This window comes from Phoca vitulina, unplaced genomic scaffold (assembly GCF_004348235.1).
Source record: "Phoca vitulina isolate PV1807 unplaced genomic scaffold, GSC_HSeal_1.0 scaffold7, whole genome shotgun sequence".
In the NCBI taxonomy this organism is placed as follows: Eukaryota; Metazoa; Chordata; class Mammalia; order Carnivora; family Phocidae; genus Phoca; species Phoca vitulina.
In genome coordinates, this window is record NW_022589710.1 from 26,705,836 (window position 1) to 26,726,769 (window position 20,934).

At 39.3% G+C, this 20,934-nt stretch overlaps 1 protein-coding gene across 4 annotated transcripts in view; it reads right to left on the reverse strand.

Annotated features, from left to right (window-relative positions):
• Positions 1 to 20,701, reverse strand: part of FERMT2 (fermitin family member 2) — an 84,326-nt gene extending 63,625 nt beyond the window's left edge. For all 4 annotated transcript variants that reach the window (XM_032405130.1, XM_032405129.1, XM_032405128.1 and 1 more), the window contains exons 1-2: positions 20,355 to 20,701; positions 19,787 to 19,952 (exon numbers count right to left, since the gene is read on the reverse strand). In XM_032405130.1, coding sequence (XP_032261021.1) covers positions 19,787 to 19,943 — 157 coding nt within the window. In that variant the 5' untranslated portion in view covers positions 19,944 to 19,952; positions 20,355 to 20,701. The remainder of the gene's footprint in view (positions 1 to 19,786; positions 19,953 to 20,354) is intronic.
• Between the last annotated feature and the right edge of the window lie 233 nt (positions 20,702 to 20,934).

Genomic DNA, 20,934 nt, shown 5'->3' on the forward strand with positions numbered 1-20,934 from the left:
GAATTGTGTAAGACTGATGAATCACAGACCTGTACCCCAGAAACAAATACATTATATGGTAATTAAAAAAAAAAACAAAGCTTTATTGTTGTTTTTAAAGTAGGCTCTATGCCCAATGTGAGGCTTGAACTCACAACCCTGAGATCAAGAGTTGCAAGCTCCATCCATTAAGCAAGCCAGGTGCCCTAATTTTAAGAAATCTCAAAGGCAAAGGGCTGCAGCAGAAAGTAATATTCTGGTGAGTTTCAGCAAACTTTCCATTGAGTCTGACTTCACCAGATCTTATTGCAATTTGCTTAGTCTGTGCCTTTCCCCCACCAGTTTCAGAGGGATGCCATGAAGCTTGGTAAACTGGGACCTGAAAATGTCCTTAGAAATTAACCCCATCCAAATTCTTCCTATAGATAAGGAAACCATGTCCAGTGGGGCTAGTGACTTGCTTGAGCCCCCACAGTTCCTCAGTGGCAGAGCTGAGATCAGAATTCAGTTCTCAGAGATATCTGTCAACTAAATAGGTGGTCAGTATGAAAAAATGGGTTCACAGACTAAATTTATGTTCATCCAGCTCTGCCCAAAGTAAACACTGCCTGGCAAGCACAGAGAAACCTTGTCACCAGAAAGACTGCTAGTTCATCTGGGTCTCCAAGAGCTATGCTGAAAGTACGCATTCAAACCATTCCATTTCTTTGTTCCAACACCATCCGTATACTGGAATATCAATTTATTAATATAAAATGGACCCCATCGCCTACCACACATTTACCAGTTCATCACCAAGAAGCTAATCAATTCAAGATATACACTAAGAAAGATAAGAAATTACACCAGAAATTTATGAACTACACCAGGGAAACAGTAATTCAAGTGAGGGAGGAGCTCGTCTTAGGAGGCCCTGCCTGGAACCAGCCACAACTACACAAGTCTCTCACCAGGTCACTCTCCAGCACCAAACGTGAATGAAGCAGTATTTAAACTATGCATATCTTTAACTGATTTAATAACAGAAACTACGGGATACCTCATTTTATGGTGCTTCGCTTTACCGCTTTTTGCAGATAATGCATTTTTCACAGGTTGAAGGTTTATGGTAACCCTCTGTCAAGCAACTATCTGCGTCATTTTTCCAACAGCAGCCGCTCACTTTGTGTCTCTGTGTCACATTTTGGTAAATTTTGCAATATTTCAAACTTTCTCATATTTTTTATGGTGATCTGTGAACAGTGACCTCTTATGTTATTCTGGGGTACCACAAACCATGCCCGTATGATGGCATGTCTAATCGACGGCTCTACTGCCTGGCCATTCTCCCATCTCCTTTCCTCTCCTCAGGCCTCTCTATTCCATGAGACAAAACAATATTGAAATTAGGCCAATTAACAACCCTATTATGGCCTCTAAATGTTCATGTGAAAGGGGGAGTTGCACATCTCCCGCTTTAAATCAAAAGCCTAGTGTTGAAAGCTGAGACAGGCCGAAAGTTAGGCCTCTTGCACACACACAGCCAACTTGTAATGCAGAGGAAAAGTTCTTGAAAGAAAAGTGCTACTCCAGTGAACACAGGAATGAATGATTAGAAAGCGAAACAACTTTATTGCTGATATGAAGAAAGTTTTTGTGGTCTGGACAGAAGACCAAACCAACCGCAACATTCCCTTAAACCAAAGCCTAATTCAGAGTAAGGCCCTAACTCTTCTATTCTAAAAAGGCTGAGAGAGGTGAGGAAGCTGAAGAAAAGTTTGAGGCTAACAGAGGTTGGTTTAAGAGGTTTAAGGAAAGAAGCCGTCTCCATTAACATAAAAGTACAAAGTGAAGCAGCAAGTGCTAATGTAGAAGCTGCAGCAAATTACCAAGAAGATCTAGCCCAGACCATTAATGAAGGTGGCTGCACTAAACAAATTTTCAATGTAGACAAAACAGCCTTATATAGAACTTCCATAGCTAGAGAGAAGTCAATGCTTGGCTTCAAAGCTTCAAAGGACAGGCTGACTTTCTTGTTAGGGGCTAATGCAGCTGGTGACTTTCAGTGGAAGCCAATGCTCACAGACTACTCCAAAAATCCCGAGGGCCCTTAAGAATTACCCTAACTCTACTCTGCCTGTGCTCTATAAATGGAACAACAAAGCTTGGATGACAGCACATCTATTTACAATATGGTTTAATGAATATTCTAAGCCCACTGTTGGGACCTACTGCTCAGAAAGAAAGATTCCTTTCGTATTACTGCTCACTGAAAATGTACCTGGTCACCCAGGAGCTCTGATAGAGAAGTACAACGAAATTAATGTTGTTGTCAAGCCTGCTAACAGAACATCCATTCTGCAGCCCATGGATCAAGGAAGGAGTCATTTCATCTCTCAAGTCTTATTATTTAACATTCATAAGGCTAATGCTGCCATGGATAGTGAATCATCTGATGGATCTGGGCAAGGTTAACTGAAAATCTTCTGGAGAGGATTCACCATTCTGGATGCCATTAAGAACATTCCTGATTCATAGGAAGAGGTCAAAATATAAACATGAACAGGAGTTTGGAAGAAGTGAATTCCAACCCTCACAGATGACTTTGAGGGGTTCAAGACTTCAGTGGAGGAAGTAACTGCAGATGTGGTGGAAACAGCAAGAGAACTAGAATTAGAAGTGGAGCCTGAAGATGGACTGAGTTGCTGCAACCTCAGGATAAATCCTGAATGGATGAGGAGTTGTTTCTTATGCACGAGCAAAGAAAGTGGTTTTTTGAGGTGAAATTTATTCATGACATAAGCTTAACTGATAAAGCAGCATGAGGGTTTGAGAGGACAGACTCCAACTTTGAAAGAAGTTCTACTGTGAATAAAATGCTATCAAACAGCATTCCATGCTACAGAGAAACTGTTCATGAAAGGAAGGGTCAATCAATGAGGCAAACTTCATTGTTGTCTTATTTTAAGAAATTAAATAATTTCTTTAAGAAATTAAATGTGGCCACAACCACCCCAACCTTCAGCAATCATCACCCTGATCAGTCAGTAGCCATCAACATCAAGGCAAGACCCTCCACCAGCAAAAAAGATCATGACTTACTGAAAGCTCAGATGGTGGTTAGCATTTTTAACTGACTGAGCCACCCAGGCGTCCCTCAGATGGTGGTTAGCATTTTTAGAAATAAAAGTATTTTTAAATTAAGGTATGTATATTGCTTTTTCAGACATAATGCTATTATTGCACACTTGACTACAGTATAGTGTAAACGTAACTTTTATATGCACTGGGAAACAAAAAAATTCATTTGACTTGCTTTATTGCAGTGGTCTGGAATCAAACCAGCAATTATCTTTGAGGTATTCCTATAAAACAAAATGGTTACTGTTAGTAGCTATTTAAGTATTTCAAGAATGCATATACTAATAAGCAAAATTAAGATGAGTTTATAACAAGTGAAAAACACAAACAGGATATAAATTGCAAAGAAACAATATAGAAAAATAATTTTTTTTCTTTTTAAGAGAGAGCACAAGTGGTGGCGGGAGGGGGGGATGGGGCAGGCAGAGGGAGGAGAGAGAGAATCTTAAGCAGGCTCCACAACCAGCATGGAGCCCCACTTGGGTTTCAATCTCACAATCCCGAGGTCATGACCTGAGCTGAAGAGTTGGACACTTAACTGAGTCACCCAGGCACCCCTAGAAAAATAATTTAACAACTTTTTGTTTCATATTTTAGATTTATATTATAAAATGAATATTCTATCTAAAAATAATTGGAATACCTTCCAAGTCATTTCCTCTCTTCCCTGTTTAAGACTCAAGAGTCTAAATCATTCTTAATCTTATTTTAGAGGGATGACCCTCCCCCCTTCCAGAACTACCCTTTAACAACAGAATTCTGAGCAATGCATTTTACAATACATCACTACAGCACCATCAACTAAGACTTAAGCAAATTTCTATAATATAGGCATCATACATCTAGTATACTAGACATTAGAATATTCCTGATTTCCCACAGCTATGAAAACCAGAAACAGGACTGCTTAGAGAAGGTCCCAACACTAACTTAGCAGACATATTCTTTTGTCGAAAATGGAAAACAAAACAACAACCCACTGGCAATTTGAAGCATGCAAGTATTTCATGACTCAGAAACTGTCCCTCATTCCACCCCACCCCATCCAACCAATTAAGGGAAGACTACACTAAGATCACGCACACAGAAATTATATTAGCTTAACCTTTAAATCTGTGAAGTTGAATATATCTCAAGTCCTATTCTGTTTCTTCCTCTCCTTCAATTTTTCTTGGAATTTACCTCCTAAGCAGCTGTTTAATTTGTCCCTTCCTCTCCTTTTACATTGCCTTACTTCATGTCCTCAACATCTCTTGCCTAAACTACTTTGCATTTTTCCAAAACTAAGTTATCTTTTAAAATGTAAATTTGGTGGGAGCCCTGGGTGGCTCAGTCACTTAAGCGTCTGCCTTTGGCTCAGGTCATGATCCCAGGGTCCTGGGATCGAGTCCCACATCAGGCTCCTTGCTGAGCAGAGAGTCTGCTTCTCCCTCTCCCTCTGCCAGTACTCCCCCAGCTTGTGCGCTCTCTCCCTCTGATAAATAAATGAATAAATAAATTAAATCTTTTTAAAAAATGTAAATTTGGTGATTTTACTTCTCTACTTAACTTTCCAAGTCCCTCTCTTGCTAAGGTGTTTTATAACATCTTAATAGGTTAAACAAATCTTAACCATCTGTGCCCCACAGTGCTCTAGCTATCCTCAGGAACAGCTCATGCTCTGGCTGTTTGTGGCACAACTGGGTGTTTCAAAGCTCCTTGATTGGATACTTTTCCCTTTCCCCACTCAGAGGGTGATAAAATCCTACATAAGAATCAGCTCAAATATTACCATCGCAGACTCTCTTCACAGACTCTCCTATCAAAGCAGTTAGGTACATCTTAGCACTCTGAATAATCATTACACTTCGTTATATCTTACATAAATAACTTAGACTTAAGGGTCTTTGAGCTTATTCATCTTGTCTCTCACAGACAGAACCCAGAGCCTGGCACACAGAATTAAACCAATAAATATATGTAATGTACAGGCAACATGCAAAAAGATCTTAATATGTAAAATTATAATTATTCCATGAGAAAAGTTTTTGTCAAAGATTAAAAACTGTTGGTTTTAAGTGTATACAGGGAAATGAAAAAACAGAAAACTGTTATTAAGTGTGCTGTAATTTAAAACATTAGAAACACTGAGAAGTGTTACATTTCTTTGTAAAAATTAATCAAAAGTAGTTTAAACAGTATTTGCTTATGCCTTGGCAAGTTGTTGTACTCCTAAGTTTGGGTCAACTCCCATTTTATCCTTTGCACTTTCAGTGTCACGAAATATCCCTGAGAGTTTCTTTAAAACAATTTTTTTTGATGGTGTCACTCTCTGTGAGACATCTTCATCTTTTTGTCACACCATTTTCCTCACTTATGTCAGTAAACCTGCCTTCACTAAATCCTTTTGGCTGCATATCTAGTCTCTCCAATGGAGACAGCCATGGTGAGCTATTTCTTCTGTAACTCCCCATCTATGTTTGAGTCAAATTTCACTTCCGGTATTATCACTTTTTGTTTCTTTGCTGCACATTTATCTTTGTTGGCCAATTTCCTCTTTCAATGATCCATTTTTGTAAAATAGCTCATGAGTTTATCAGCGGGAGAGAGAGGCAACACAGCTACACACTTGGCTATCTACGCGTGAACTATGTAACAAATACACAAGTGACAAATCATGGACAGACTCTGAAATAAGTGACATGACTGGTCACTGGTCATGATGCACATCTGTTATTTACATAATGAACTAGGGACTGAAAAATGAGAAGGAGTTTTCACTTCATGCAATTATTCAAAAGTATGGTGGTAACTAAAATATAAATCCTATTGTTGGATGACTGATGCTACTTAACTGTGATAACTGAAACGTGTATACTGAAAGTGTGCAAAGCACTGACGGTTTCCAAAAATCTAGCTGGTATGTCATATTTTTTTTTAAATGTTTTTAATCTGGTGGTGCCTGGGTGACTCAGTCGGCTGAGCATCTGCCTTCGGCTCAGGTCATGATCTCAAGATCCTGGGATTGAGCCCCGCGTCGGGCTCTCTACTCAACAGGAAAGGGAGTCTGCTTCTCCCTCTCCCTCTGTTCTCTCTCTCTCTCATAATAAATACAATCTTTAAAAAAAAAATTAAAAATAAACCCTTAAAAATGTTTTTAATCTGTTAACAGATGCTGTAAACTGCTTCAAAGTTTACATATCATTCAAACTGCCATATATTTCAATTAAAATACCCCATTCAATTTTAAATTTAAAAATTATTTTACGTTAAGTCTTCAATGACTGACTAAAGCAGATGGACTGATTATAGAAAACATTTAGAACCTAAACTGATAAAAAGTGACAAATTGGTATATCTTTGATATAGCTAGTGACTGAAAATTTAGGAATTCGCTCATCAAAATGACAGAATTGGGGCACCTGGGTGGCTCAGTCGGTTGAGCACCCAACTCTTGGTTTCAGCTCAGGTCTAATCTCAGGGTCATGAGATTGAACCCCGTGTTGGGCTCTGCAGTCAGCGGGGGAGCCTGCCTCACATTCTTTCTCCCTCTTCCTCTGTACCCCCCACCCTGCCCCGTGTGCACGCTCTTGCTCTCTCTCACTAGAATAAATCTTTAAAAAAAAAAAGTGATCAAAAGCACTAACTATTCTATAATTCAAAAAAGAAGTAATTTGGGGGCGCCTGGGTGGCTCAGTCGTTAAGCATCTGCCTTCGGCTCAGGTCGTGATCCCAGGGTCCTGGGATCGAGCCCCACATCGGGCTCCCTGCTCAGCGAGAAGCCTGCTTCTCCCTCTCCCACTCCCCCTGCTTGTGTTCCCTCTCTTTCGCTGTGTCTCTCTCTGTCAAATAAATAAATAAAATCTTTAAAAAAAACAAAAAACAAAAAAGAAGTAATTTAGTGAGAATATTTTATTGGCTTTGGCATTTTAAATTTATCTCAGAAAGTACTAACAAATCTTAATAGAGTGTAGACTACTGAAATAAATATTTCCTGGAATCCAAGAGGCTTATTATGCTTATATCTTACGTTACTGACTTATATATACTTGATGAGCTACAAATTTGTAAAAATCTGACATCTCTCCCGGTTTAACATCTTTTATTGGTATCTGATAGCTCTTAGTATATGTAACGCTAAATCTTTAAACCTGGTTTATAAAGCACTTTAAGCACTTGTTTCTTAAGCCTGTCGAGCCACCGGTTCCCCAGGACTGCTCTTTCATCATCATTAGACCTCCTTCAGTTCCTCGAATGGCACCCTCCCTCGCTCCACCTCTCCTGCTGGGGCTTCTCGTTTTCTCCCAACCCATGGTTCTTCCGTCTCTTGCCCTTAGGCTAACATCCTCTGCCACTCGACTGGCTAATTCCCACTCCACCTTCAACTCTCAGCTTAAAAGTAATTTCTTCCAAAAATCCTTCCCTATATACAAGGTCACATTCCCCAGTAGATACTCCTGTAACTATTTCAATTATCATAATACTCATCACATTATAGCAATTACATATTTAAAGATGGTCCTGTCCCTATGACCATAAGATGAGAATAAGGAGTTAATTTTGTTCACTTCCTGTCTCTCCCATTCGTAGTACACTATGTAGCATTCAGTAGGTTCTCATTTAAAATATTAAGTGGGTGAGTGAAGGAATAATAGAAAAGAATATCATGTCCTCACTTACTGAACTTTTTATCTTTCCTCTCTCTAATCTTATCTTCTACTTCCCCAAGCTATTATCCAATACACCATAAACAGTGCAATTGCTATCTGGAATGCCTTTCTTCCTAACTTTTCACCCTGGCCAGGCATTGCTCATTCTTCTAAATCTCCATCATCTTCCTGTACCACTTTTTGGCACTTCACAACCAGAAGCGATCAACTCAAAGCGATCTTCTGTTTCACTGTGGTACTAGAAAGCTGCTCACATTTTAAGCAGCTACCTAATATAATGCTTGACCCCCCATAAATGTTTGCTGCTGCTACTCCTGATGAGGTCATGTTCATGCACCTCTTCTATCCCCATAGAAGTGTCCTGCTATATACCTCTATAACCTATCAAAAATAGAGCGTTAAGTGTACAGGATTATTTTTATACAGGAACGTTTACACACAAATGTCCCATCTCTAAAGCGTTTCTTTCCTAGTCTGAGTTCTTTAAGGCATTAATTTATTCCTCAAACCCATGAGATAAGATACTTAGTAGGGAGATATTCCAGAGGTCCATGAGGATCCTCAATAACAACAATTATTATAACTAGTACTTAGTAAGTGCCAAGAACTGTTCTAAGTACTTTACACATACACATTCATTTAACCCTCACAACAAACCTGTAAGATAAATATATTATTACCCCCATTTTACTTGTAAGGAAACCAAGCCACAGCAGTGTTAAATAATTTGGCACAAGGTCACAAAGCTTCTAGGGAGTGAAGCTAGTATTCAAACCCAGGCAGTCTGGCTTCAGGTAATGTATTCAGAGTTTAGAACCATTCAACAAAATTTACAAAATCAAGAAAATAAGAAGGGGTTTCTGGTTAAATACATAAATATAATGAAAACAGACTGCTTCAATCTACAATGAAAACAAATTAGACTGCTTCAATCTACAATTCAAGTTTACATTTTAGGTTTACATAGTATTAGAAGTATAACATTTTATTGAGCTCTTACTAAGCATTCTACTAATTACCAGGGATTCTGTTAATCCGTTTAACACCTTATTTAGTTCTTATATTAACTCCAAGAAACAGGTAAGTAAACTAAGGTTAAGTGAGATTAAATAATAAGAAGTTAAATAACATGCCAAGGTCACATATAATCATAAGTAGCCATGTCTTAGACTAAGTTCTTAAACACTAACAAAGTTTACCTTTTAAAGACATTTGCCTAAACCAGAATATGAACTTATTGGAAATACACTGCAGCATAGTTTATCTATAATTTTATATATATTAGAACATAAAATCTACTGCTTCTAATACATTCTTATCATAACTTCTTTATAATATTACCTATAGTGATGCAAGGTGGCACAATAAAGTTAAAATACATTACTAATATGGTAGAGAATAAGTTAGTACTATTTGGCTTACTTTTATAAAAGATACTTTCTTGATCTTTTATAAAATGGCATTATTTCTCCAGTTCAGTAAAAGGGAAAAATTTACACACCACTAAAATAGTCTGGACTACAATCATCATCATTACATTTACAAAGGCTATTCTGAAGCACTTCATATTTATTAAATAACTTAATCTTTTAATAAAACTATGATAAAGTTACTATTATTATCCCTATTTTATAGCTGAGCAACCAGAAGCACAGACAGGTGGTCACCCAGCACAAGGCTGTACCGCTAGAATATGGTAAAGTCAGGACTGTCACACCAACAGGCTGTCCCCGACCCCAGTTATTCTCCCCAACAAGAGCATTCTATCACAGCAAAAGAATTCAACACCTTGCATGAAACTGTAAATTGGTAAGAACAATCATTTGGGTTTTTTCCAAGTTATTTTTAATTTCAAAAGTTAGGAAATTCAGGAACTACATTTAAGGAATATTAAGCTAGGTGTCTATTATCCAATAGACATCTTCATCTATCATCAATAATGCTGGCACTTTATTGGTGTTTTATTTACAATCCTGAGTGTTCCATTAAGAAAAAAGATATCTAAATCATCATTACACTATTGCTTTGAAATTAGTCTTTAAAATACCTGATACAGTTTTTAGTTACAGAATAACATAAAAATAAGATAAATATCTGAGAAAGGATTCACTACAGATTCTAAAGCAGATTTCACCTCCTCTGAACTAGAGGTTATCAGCTTCCTAACACTGAAAATTATATACAGGTTGTCCAAGGAAATACTGAAGGTGGCTGGTCCTTATACAACTAGATAGTAGATAATCAAGTCCAAAAACATGAATCATGGGAAAAAAGAAAAAACCATGAATCATGAAAGAAAATCCAAATGTAAACCTCATATTTTAATCATTTGCTGCTTTTCTTCTTTTATTTATACTAATTCACTTAGAAGAATTATTGAAATGGAGAGAAAATACCAGAAGATACTAGTTTTCAAAACATTTTACCAGGTCACTCTAGGAGAGTCACTGTGAATAAATAGTCTCAGGGAAGGAAAGCAGACCATCCACAACAGGACTGTCTTAGAATGCTGTATTATCTAGTTTGAAAAGTTACATTTGAAAAAAAATGTTCAAAGAACTCTAATAAAATTACAAAGAGAAGGAAACAAATTTAAATAAAAGCTTATCCTGTGTTTATCTGTACTGTACAGATAAGGAAATTGAGATTCTGAACACTGAAAACTCTGACTTAAAAAAAAAAAAATTACACAGCTATTGAGTGGTAGGGCCAGGATTAGAAGCCAGACCTAATTCTTTCTGTAACATTCCTATAACATTAAACCCTAAAACCTGGGGTGCCTGGGTGGCTCAGCCGGTTAAGTGTCTGCCTTTGGCTCAGGTCACAATCCTGGGGTCCTGGGATGGGCCCTGTATCAGGCTCCCTGCTCAGCGAGGAGACTGCTTCTCCCTCTCCTCCCTGCTCGTGCTCTCTCTCTCGCTTTCTCTGTCTCTCTCGAATAAATAAAATCTTTAAAAACAAAATAAACCCTGAAAGTTTTCTTTGATTATTCAAAGATGCCTCACTATAGGGGCGCCTGAGTGGCTCAGTCGTTAAGCGTCTGCCTTCGGCTCAGGTCACGATCCCAAGGTCCTGAGATCGAGCCCCGCATCGGCAGGAAGCCTGCTTCTCCCTCTCCCACTCCCCCTGCTTGTGTTCCCTCTCTCGCTGTGTCTCTCTGTCAAATAAATAAATAAAATCTTAAAAAAAAAAAAAAAAAAGATGCTTCACTATACTCAATATTTTATGACTAAAGTTCTAAAAATCTAAATTTTCTAGTAGATTAAAAACAAATTGGTTTTCATTGGACATCTCAGATTAGGCAGATTTCTTACATATGACAATCTTAAAAAGCTCAATCCAGAGAAGAAAAAAATTGATAAGATGGGCTTCATCAAAATTAAGAACTTCTGCTCTTTGAAATATACTGTGTTAAGAAAATGAAATGAAGGGCGCCTGGGTGGCTCAGTTGGTTAAGCAACTGCCTTCAGCTCAGGTCATGATCCTGGAGTCCCGGGATCGAGTCCCACATGGGGCTCCCTGCTCAGCAGGGGGTCCGCTTCTTCCTCTGATCCTCTTCCCTCTCGTGCTCTCTGTCTCTCATTCTCTCTCTCTCTCAAATAAATAAATAAAATCTTTAAAAAAAAAAAAAGGAAAAGAAAATAAAATGACAAGCCATAGACTGGACTGAAGTACTACAAAACACATATCTGATAAAGGACTTATACATAAAATATATATAAAGAATACCCAAAACTCAGTAAGAAAACAACACAATTAAAAAAAAAAAAGGCAAAAGAGGTGGGGGCAGGAAAGAAAGAAAAAAAAAAACAGGCAAAAGATATGAAGACATTTCACTAAAAGGATATACAAATGGCATAGACACATGTGAAAAGCTCCCCATCATCAGTCAGTAAGAAAATGTGATTTAAAATCATAATGAGATACCCTTACATACTTATTAGACTAAAATTAAACAAAAATATAAACAAAAAGACCTGACAATACCAATGTTGGGGAAGGACCCAGAGCAACGAGAACTCTCAATCATTTTTTTTTTCCAGTTCTCATACAATACTGCAAAATAATGTGGCCACTTTGGAAAAGTTGACAGTTTCTTATAAATTTAAGCATATACTTAGAGAATACTATCCAGGAATCCCACCCCTCAGTAGTTATCCAAAAGAAATGAAAATGTATGTTCATGCAAATGTTTACAGCAGCCCTATTCATAATCTCTTCAAGCTGGAAACAAATGCCCTTCAACTGGTGAATGGATAAACTTCATACACATCCAGACAATGACTACACAGCAATAGAAAAAAACTACTTTTACACTCACAATACATAGATAAATCTAAATTATGCTAAAAAATTTTTTTCTAAGTAAAATATATTATGCTAAGTGAAAGAAACCAGACTCAAAGCTACATGCTCTATGGTTCTATTTATAGGGCAATCTAGTAAAGGCAAACTATCACTGTTTTTCAGGAGCTGGGGTTAAGGGGATGGGCTGATTTATAAAGGATCACAAGCAAACTTCTCAGAGTGCTGGATAAGTTCTGTATCTTATTTTTTTTTAAGATTTTATTTATTTGACAGAGAGCGCACAAGCAGGGGGAGCAGCATGGGGAGCAGCAGAGGGAGAGGGAGAAGCAGACTCTCCTCTGAACAGGGAGCCTGATGCGGGGCTCAATCCCCGGACCCTGGGACCATGACCTGAGCCAAAGGCAAACGCTTAAACAGCTGAGCCACCCAGACACCCCTTAATTATGGTAGTTTAACATGATGATATACATTTGTTAAAACTCAGCATATTATACCAAGAAGGATGAATGTTAATGAATTATAAATTGTATCTTAATAAGCTAGGTATTAAGAAAGAACTAATCAAAAATACAATTATGCAAGTAATTTGTTGCAATGAATTATAATGGATATGAATTTGTAACCAAAAATCCAAGTGTAGAACATCACATCTCAATTAAAAAATTATTTTAAAATATTCCTTTACAATATTCATTTAACTGGGCATATATACCATTTTGTAACATACCATGGCATTAGCATTAATTTTTATTTCAGTAAAATAATTATTTAAATAAAAATACTGCATACGTTAACTTTTTTCTGAAACCACTTTCATTAGTTTCTAAATGGGCTCAATGTTTTCATGTGCCAAGAAACAATTTTATATCATTCCTTTGTTATAATTGAAAAAAAAGATCACTCTTATAAAAAGAATTTACTACTGAAGCTTTCGTGGTTATAAATTTTTCAAATCTCGGTAATACCATCATCCACTTATTGGTCCATTCGACTTCAGAAATCCCGTGAAAACAGCAATTAAATAGCTTTTATTATTTTAAAGAGGTAGGTGTGTGTTTGGAAGTGAGAAGAAGGGTGGAATGATAGCTTTTTCTTGTTGTTTTGGGGGGTGAGAACACAAAGCAGTCCCAAACTAAACTCCTCTGAGTACAATTCTCTACTTTCAAACCTGGAACCTATTAAAGTTAAATAGTTTAGATTACATTTTAACTCCTTTTAAAAGCAGTTTTTCCCCTCAGTTCAGTATGCACAGGGATTCTCACTGCCACTGAGAAACAGCCACTCTCATTTGTACAGCACGAAGAGTTTATAAATGCATTTTCACACATATTATCTCTTTTAATTCTCACCAAGACCTATGAGAAAGTGTGTTGTTGTTGTTCTTAATTTCCATTTTGTAGATGTCAAAACCCACTCAGAAGGTTAGATTAGTTGTCCAAAGATCATACAAGCCAGTTAAGTGTCAGGGCCAAAATGCTGTTTCACATTATTCTGTGTATCCATTTGCATCTACTACTAGTCTGAAGACAGACGACATTATGGGAAAGCTATACCTAACAATGTCTAAAAATATTAGCAATACTTGGTAGCCATTGTGTATATTAAAGGAGACTGAGTAAAGAACAGTTTAGTGACAACTAAATGTGGAATGGAATCCTGGATGGGAAAAAAACCAAAGGCCGTTACTTGAACAGGTGGCAAATTTGAACACATGCATATTAGACAGTACTACTGAATCAATGTTTAATTTCCTGAATTTGATAACTGTAATGTAATATATAAGAGAAAATCATTGTTCTTAGGTAATACATATTTTAAGTATTCAGGGATGAAAGGTTATGATGTATGCAACTTACTGAAACTGGTTCAAAAAAATGTATGTGTGTATAGGGAAATCAAATGGCAAAATGCTAACTGGTGACCTAGGTGAAGATTATACAGTGCTCACAGTTACTTTTTTTTTTTTTTAAGATTTTATTTACTTGAGAGAGAGAGAGAGAAAGCATGAGCAGGGGGAGGGGGAGTGGGAGAAGCAGGCTCCCGCTAAGCAGGGAGCCTGATGTGGGGCTCGACTGGAAGACCCTGGGATCATGATCTGAGCTGAAGGCAGACACTTAACTGACTGAGCCACCCAGGCGCCCCTCGTGGTTACGTTTATTACTGAATTTATAAGATTTAAATTTCAAAAAATAGAGTTGAAGATAAAAAACATTAATTTTCTTTCAATTTTCTTCAATAGCTATTAGACATCTCCAACGAGATCTTTTGTTAAGAAACTGAATAAAAGGGACACCTGGGTGGCTCAGTCGGTTAAGCATCTGCCTTCAGCTCAGGTCATGATCTCGGGGTTCCTGGGATCAAGCCCCACATTGGGCTCCCTGCTCAGCAGGGAGCCTGCTTCTCCCTCTCCCTCTGCCTGCCATTCCCCTTGCTTGTGCTCTCTGTCAAATGAATTAAAAAAATCTAAAAAAAAAAAGAGAAGGAAAGAAGTTGAATTTTAAAAAGATATTCTTTTTAGTGCCTATATTATTAGTGCCTAACTTATTTAACGCTAGTTGCAATAAAAAAAAAAATAGGGTACAAAACATGACAGCAAGTCACACATAATATATCCGAGGAATAGCTTGTACTTTTTTAGTACTATGAGAATTTAATATAATTTACATACTGTCCCCTATTTTTAAGAAGGTTAATATTTGCTAAGAGCAGATAAAATTCCAATGCCCATTTCTTATGGATCATTAATAGTATTCTAAACAGAGTAAATCTGCTATCAGACAGTACATACTTAACTAAATTCAACCCATTTTAATATATATGATTTTACCACTGAATTTTTCTCCCATCCCATTCTAAAAGATTTAAAAAAAATGTTTTTATAATTTTGATATATTTCAAAATAAATGCTGTGAATCTGCACCATGTAGATATTTCCATGAATTCAACTATAAGCATTCAGGGAAAAAAACAGGATTTCAATAGCACAGACACCATTTCACGAGATAAACATGCCTTCCCCAAGGAGCACTAAGCACAAGTAGGAAAGGGGAGCTGTCCAGTTACACATGCTTTTCTCCCTGTGTTCATATTGCCAAGCTTCGTTCTAGAATTTAAAGTATTTTTGTGCAACAAATCCCCTAATGCAAGCCAACCTCTTCATCTGGTGCTCAACTAAAGAAATTTATTTTTAAAGTTTCTGAAGGAAAAACTAGCTATTTTGCACTTCTGGGAGATGGAATGAATGTATAATATAATTCATGAACATTTTTAAGGGATTTTTAGGGGCTATTTTAACTAAAATCTACTTTGTCATGTGTGCCAACCTCACAACCTAACTCCATCTGAACATGCAATTCCAACATAAATGTACTCTATTTCATTATTTACAGCAAGAACATAACACACTTCAAGGACTTCTTTATAAAGGCTATATTCAGAAACATTCCTTAAACTTTCTACATCAACTCCATACCTTTCTTTTTAGTTACTCCTGAATCCCCCAATCTGTACTTTTTCTCTGGATTATTATTTAACCTGATCTAGCCCAACTTCTACGTTCTTCCTACTCATAGAATCAGAGTGAAAAGAAACTCAGAAATCAGTCTATTCCTCCCTCCAAGCTCATAGAGCTGCTGGCTGGAGACTCCAGTGAGTTCCATGTAACAATAAATTCCTTATCCTCTAACTAATATGAATTTCTACAGAAAGGTAATATTTAATTGTACAAAGAAGTTCAGAAAAGAAAAAAGTTCAGAAAAGACATTTATAAAGCGCAAAACGCAGTAAAACAAAGCATCTCTGGCATTTAGAATCCTCGATACTAAGTTCTGAATACTAGTGAGTAGAAGAACAGCTTTGTTTTTTTTTTTAAGATTTTTATTTATTTGACCGAGACACAGTGAGAGAAAGAACACAAGCAGGGGGAGTGGGAGAGGGAGAAGCAGGCTTCCTGCCGAGCTAGGGAGCCCGATGTGGGATCAATCCTAGGACCCTGGGACCATGACCCGAGCCGAAGGCAGACGCTTAACGACTGGGCCACCCAGGCGCCCCTAGAAGAACAGTTTTAATATTTCTTGATCTCCAGAACATAAGGGAATCCCATAAAATTGGGCCTCTTCCTTACAAAATTTATTGAATAATTGGTTTATAAATTTATTCTCTGATGTCTTATTTTTATAATCTTTATCCCTAATGTTTTACACATTAACTCTTTGAAATAAAAAAAAACACAAAATAAAAAACACTATACAGGTTTGAAAATTATTTTTAACAAAAACTACAATAAATTTTTCAAGTTCGATTTCAAGCTTTCAACCTGGATTTTTAAAAATGGCAAAAATAACAATTTTTCATTCTTACAATGAGGTATAAACATTGAGGGGACCAATCTTGAGATAATTTGTCTAATATCAGCCTAAACTAAGTCACAGATGCAAAAAGTTTTCTGTGACATCAGGATATAATTCCCTAAAACCCACTTCTTCATAGCATACTCTTTATTTTCTTTTAAAAGGTTAGTGCAGAATGACATATGAATTTTACACTTAGATTTAAAGGAGGCCTTCCAGATCTTTGAATCAAAGTCATGAATCAAAGAATCATGATTTAATGACCTTAACTGAAGTACAAAAGTTCTTTATAAAATTCTTTAGCGTGCTTAATTAAAGTGCCTATGTCTGAGCTGACCACTATACCTTCAGGGTAAGGCTGACCTTCAGGGGTCAAACCCAGGGGTTGTGTCATAACTTTTTTTTTTAAATCACAGAATCTAACGAAAGCTAAAAAGCCTCTTCTCAAAAAATCCCATATATGTACATACATACAAAATTTTATTTATTTTATTTTTTAAATATTTAAGTAATCTCTACACCCAATGTGGAACTCTGAACTGACGACCTTGAGATCAAGAGTCACACACTCTTCAGACTGAGCCAGCCAAGTGCCCCACATACAAAATTTTATTTTATTTTTTTAAAGATTTTTTTATTTGTCCGAGAGAGAGAGAGCGCACAAGCGGGGAAGCTGCAGAGGGACAGGGAGAAGCAGGCTTCCCGCTGAGCAAGGAGCCTGATGTGGGACTCCATCCCAGGACCCTGGGATCATGACCTGAGCTGAAGGCAGACGCTTAACCGACTGAGCCACCCAGGTGTCCCCCCACATACAAAATTTTACTACAATCTTGAAGGGAGGAGTCACCAGAGAATCTATCAATCCCCAGGAAATAACTGTTATCACTGATCACATAGGAAGAAAGCCTTAAAACTTAATGCTTTTGGTTTTCGTACAGATTCTGATCTGAACAAGAAAGGTACCAGAGAGGCATCTGGAGTCTGAAGACATTGGTCAAAGCTGTGATACCTTCTGTTCCCAAAGTACCATAAAACTGTCCCAAGGCCACAGTAGCCAGGTTCTGCCAATTGTCCATCCCTGCTCTGCAATCCCAAGACACAAGACCCTCTGCTATCTCCAGCTCTAATCATCTAGATCCTGCAAGCTGCTCGGATGTACTGTTGTTGCTGACAAGTAGCCACCCAGTCCACCCTTTAATACCTTCAGTGACACAACTCAGTGTTTGAAAAGGCAGGCCACTGCAGTTTTAGGCACCTTTCAAGAACTATAAAGTTCCTTTCTAATTTGACCAGGTTTGTAAACTTTAAGCGCTGCCCTACTGAATTTCTCCTCTTTTCACTTATCAATAGGTAACAAATTAGCTTACCATTCAAAGTATCTAATCCTAAAACCAGAAGCAAAAAATCATTTAGCTCTACATGCACCAGAGAAGTCAGAATAATGATGAAAAGCACTTTCTATTTGGAAGACAAAATATAAGAGAGCAGTACTGGTTCAGTTCAAGAAAAATGCAAGGTTTCCATGTACCCAGTTTGTTGGGCTTCTTTTCACTGCATAAAAAATAAAAAATGTATCAACATTAAAAGATTCAGACTACAATCACTTAAAATTAACATCAGTTCTGTCTGCAAATAGTTTATTCTCTGTATTTCTATTTATGCCTGTGATTCTGTGTAATAAACAGTTCTAATCAATGCAATGTAAATATAGAAGTCATTACTTATTCATCAGATAAAGACTGGCTTTCAAGAAACTATTAAGTTGTCTCAGTCACCTTCAACAGCTCCTTTTTCACAATAAGAAATATCTCTTATTGAAGCCAGTGTTATTAATAAGGTCCATTTATCATATATAAGCAACTTCTGACGCAAATCCTTGTTTCCTCTGAAAACAAAGGAAACATTAAAAATTACGTTATTTTCTTCTTTAAATGATCCCACACTAATGCTGGACAAAAAAGATTCACAGATATTTTACAGTGATTGATGCAGTTATATCAGGTAAGAACAATGTTAACCAACAGTTAATTGAATTAACAATACAGCAAAATCTCATTTTCAAAGGACTACCCAGGGGGGCTTGCCTTCCTGGGCCAAGTCTCAGAGAGCCCAACAATGCACAGCCCTAAGGAAGAGTCTACCTTGTAAGGGCCTTCTTTTTGGTCCTTCAATAATTAAACTTCCTGTAGAGATACAAAGATCCACCTAAATGAATTCTGCCTTATTTTGCAAATACCATTGGGGCACTAGTTCCATAGATTTATATGGTAGGTATACAACAATCCCTTGGTTAAGAAACACATTTCCTGATAAACAAACACTTCTCTACTTTTCCAGACTGGCTTCAAGAATGAATGCTGTGTTTCAAAAAGACAAAAAAAAAAAAAGGCAGTGCCACACATCACCTTACCAGAACTGCATGACATAAAAAAGGCGTTGTTAAGCTCAGGAAGACACACCTCTGAGCATTTCTGGGATAAAATCATCTACAGAATCATTTTAGTTGATTCTTAAAGCTGAAAATTATTTAATGCATCACAACCAAAATACGTACTGCAGAATTTTCTTACAGTCCATATTGTTGGATACCCTATTATTTAAAATTGAGTCAGTTTTAAATCAACGCAGTATATATTTGTACCCAAGCAAATATGATGAATCTCGATTTAGTTTAATTATGCCTGTTTTTTAACACAAAATTCTTTCATGAGCTTAATATACAACTGAACACTCGAAATAGCTCATTTAAAGCACAGACTACAGATAGTCAAACACTGCCCCACCCCTCGTTAAGAGTGGATGACTGGAACATTTTAATACACTCCATCACGTAGTAGCACAGCTAAAGAACCTTCATATTGGCGCCAGAAGTTGCATCTTTTCCGGTGCAATTTATACTTTAAAAATTTTTTGCATCATCCTCAATACCAGATGTCACCAACATTCAGGTACACTGAAGATAAGTAACTGATAACCACAAGCCCTGTAATTTCCCCCCTCTCCACATAAATGCGCACTTTTCTCATTTCTTCTAACGTCAAGTCGCTGAATGTAAAGAAATAAGGCGTTCTCGCCAATAACTACACAATTAAGTTTATTAATTGGGAGGCTGGAATCACCACATTAAGAAACCTTCAAACAGTAACAACGCAAAACAAGATACAAAGGTGAAAAGTCTTTTTGCTTAAGTACTGAAAGATCTTACAATTTTGAAAAGTATTTGCGCGATGCCAAGCAAGATTTCCAAAACCCACCCCTCCCCCCGCCGCAAGCCGCCCCCCCCCCCCCCCCCCCCCGCCCCGGCCCGGCCCGGCCCTCAGCCGCCGCCTCAGTCTGGAGGTCGTTATCTAGACGCGGCTGGAGGGCTGAGATGCTACTCACCAAGTTTTTCCACCAACTTGAGCATCACCCCTCCAATGTGCACCTCCCCGGTCACTCTTAGGGTGACATCGCGGTTCAGGTCCGTCACATGAACACTCAGTTCCCACGTCCCATCCGCGTAGCAGCCATCTGGCATCCTTATCCCGTCCAGAGCCATGGCTCCTTCCTGCGAGCACGGAGGAAATGGCTCTCGTAAGCGTCACTCCCCCAAAGGAAGGCAAATCCCACCGAATTCGCAGAGTCGAACGCAGAGCGGGAGAAGGTGGAGGACCCGAGGGTTTCCGCACGAACTCGGGAGAGCAGCGGCGGTGCGGGATTCTGCTCCCCGCGCCCTTCCCGGCGGCCGCCCAGCACTCCCCTGCCCGCGGCAGCCCTCGGCGGACACGGCGCCGCCCGTCCGCCCCGCGCGGCCCCAGCCTAGCGGCCCTCGCCTAGCGGACCGCGGCGGGCTTCACCTGCCGGCCTGCAGACCGCACCCCGGCCCGAGAAGACGCCGCCCGCGGGCTTCACATTCCTCGTCCCCGCCCGCGCTCCCCCTCAGGTCCCAGCCGGGATCCCGGCCCCTCACCGCAGGCTCCTTGCGCTCGCGGCCAGGGATTCGCGCCGCAACAGGCGCGGGGGCGGCGGCTCGTGGGGCGGCAGCGTCCGGTCCCCCTCCTTAGCCGGCGAAGCGCTGCCTCCCGGCTGGAGCGACTAATGGAGTCCTGTCGTCGCGGCCCCTCGCCTCTCTCCCAGCGCTCCACCCCTCTCTCCCCGCCCCCTCAGTCGGAGTCCGGCTCTGGCAGGGCGCGCCTGCTCCCTCCTCCTCCGCCCCGCCGAGCCGCCCGGAGCGGGTCGGGCCGCCTCACCCACGTCCCTCACTGTCCCCCCGCGGCCGTGCTGCGGGCTGGGGGCCGCGCGCACTCCCGGGCTGGGGGCGGGGCGGCGCGCGCGGCAGGGGTGGGAGCTGTGCTGGGGAGGCGGGGGGCGCCCGCGGCGCAACAATCTCAGCCCCGCCGAGCCGCTGCCCTTTTATGGAAATGAAGGACCGGGCGTAGGGATTGAATCCAACATCCGGGCTCTCGGCGGCGGGACCTGAGGAGGGGGAGCGAGGGGAGCGCGGGCCGCCTCCCGCGGGGGCGCGGGTGGGCGGTGGGGCGCTGCGTTTC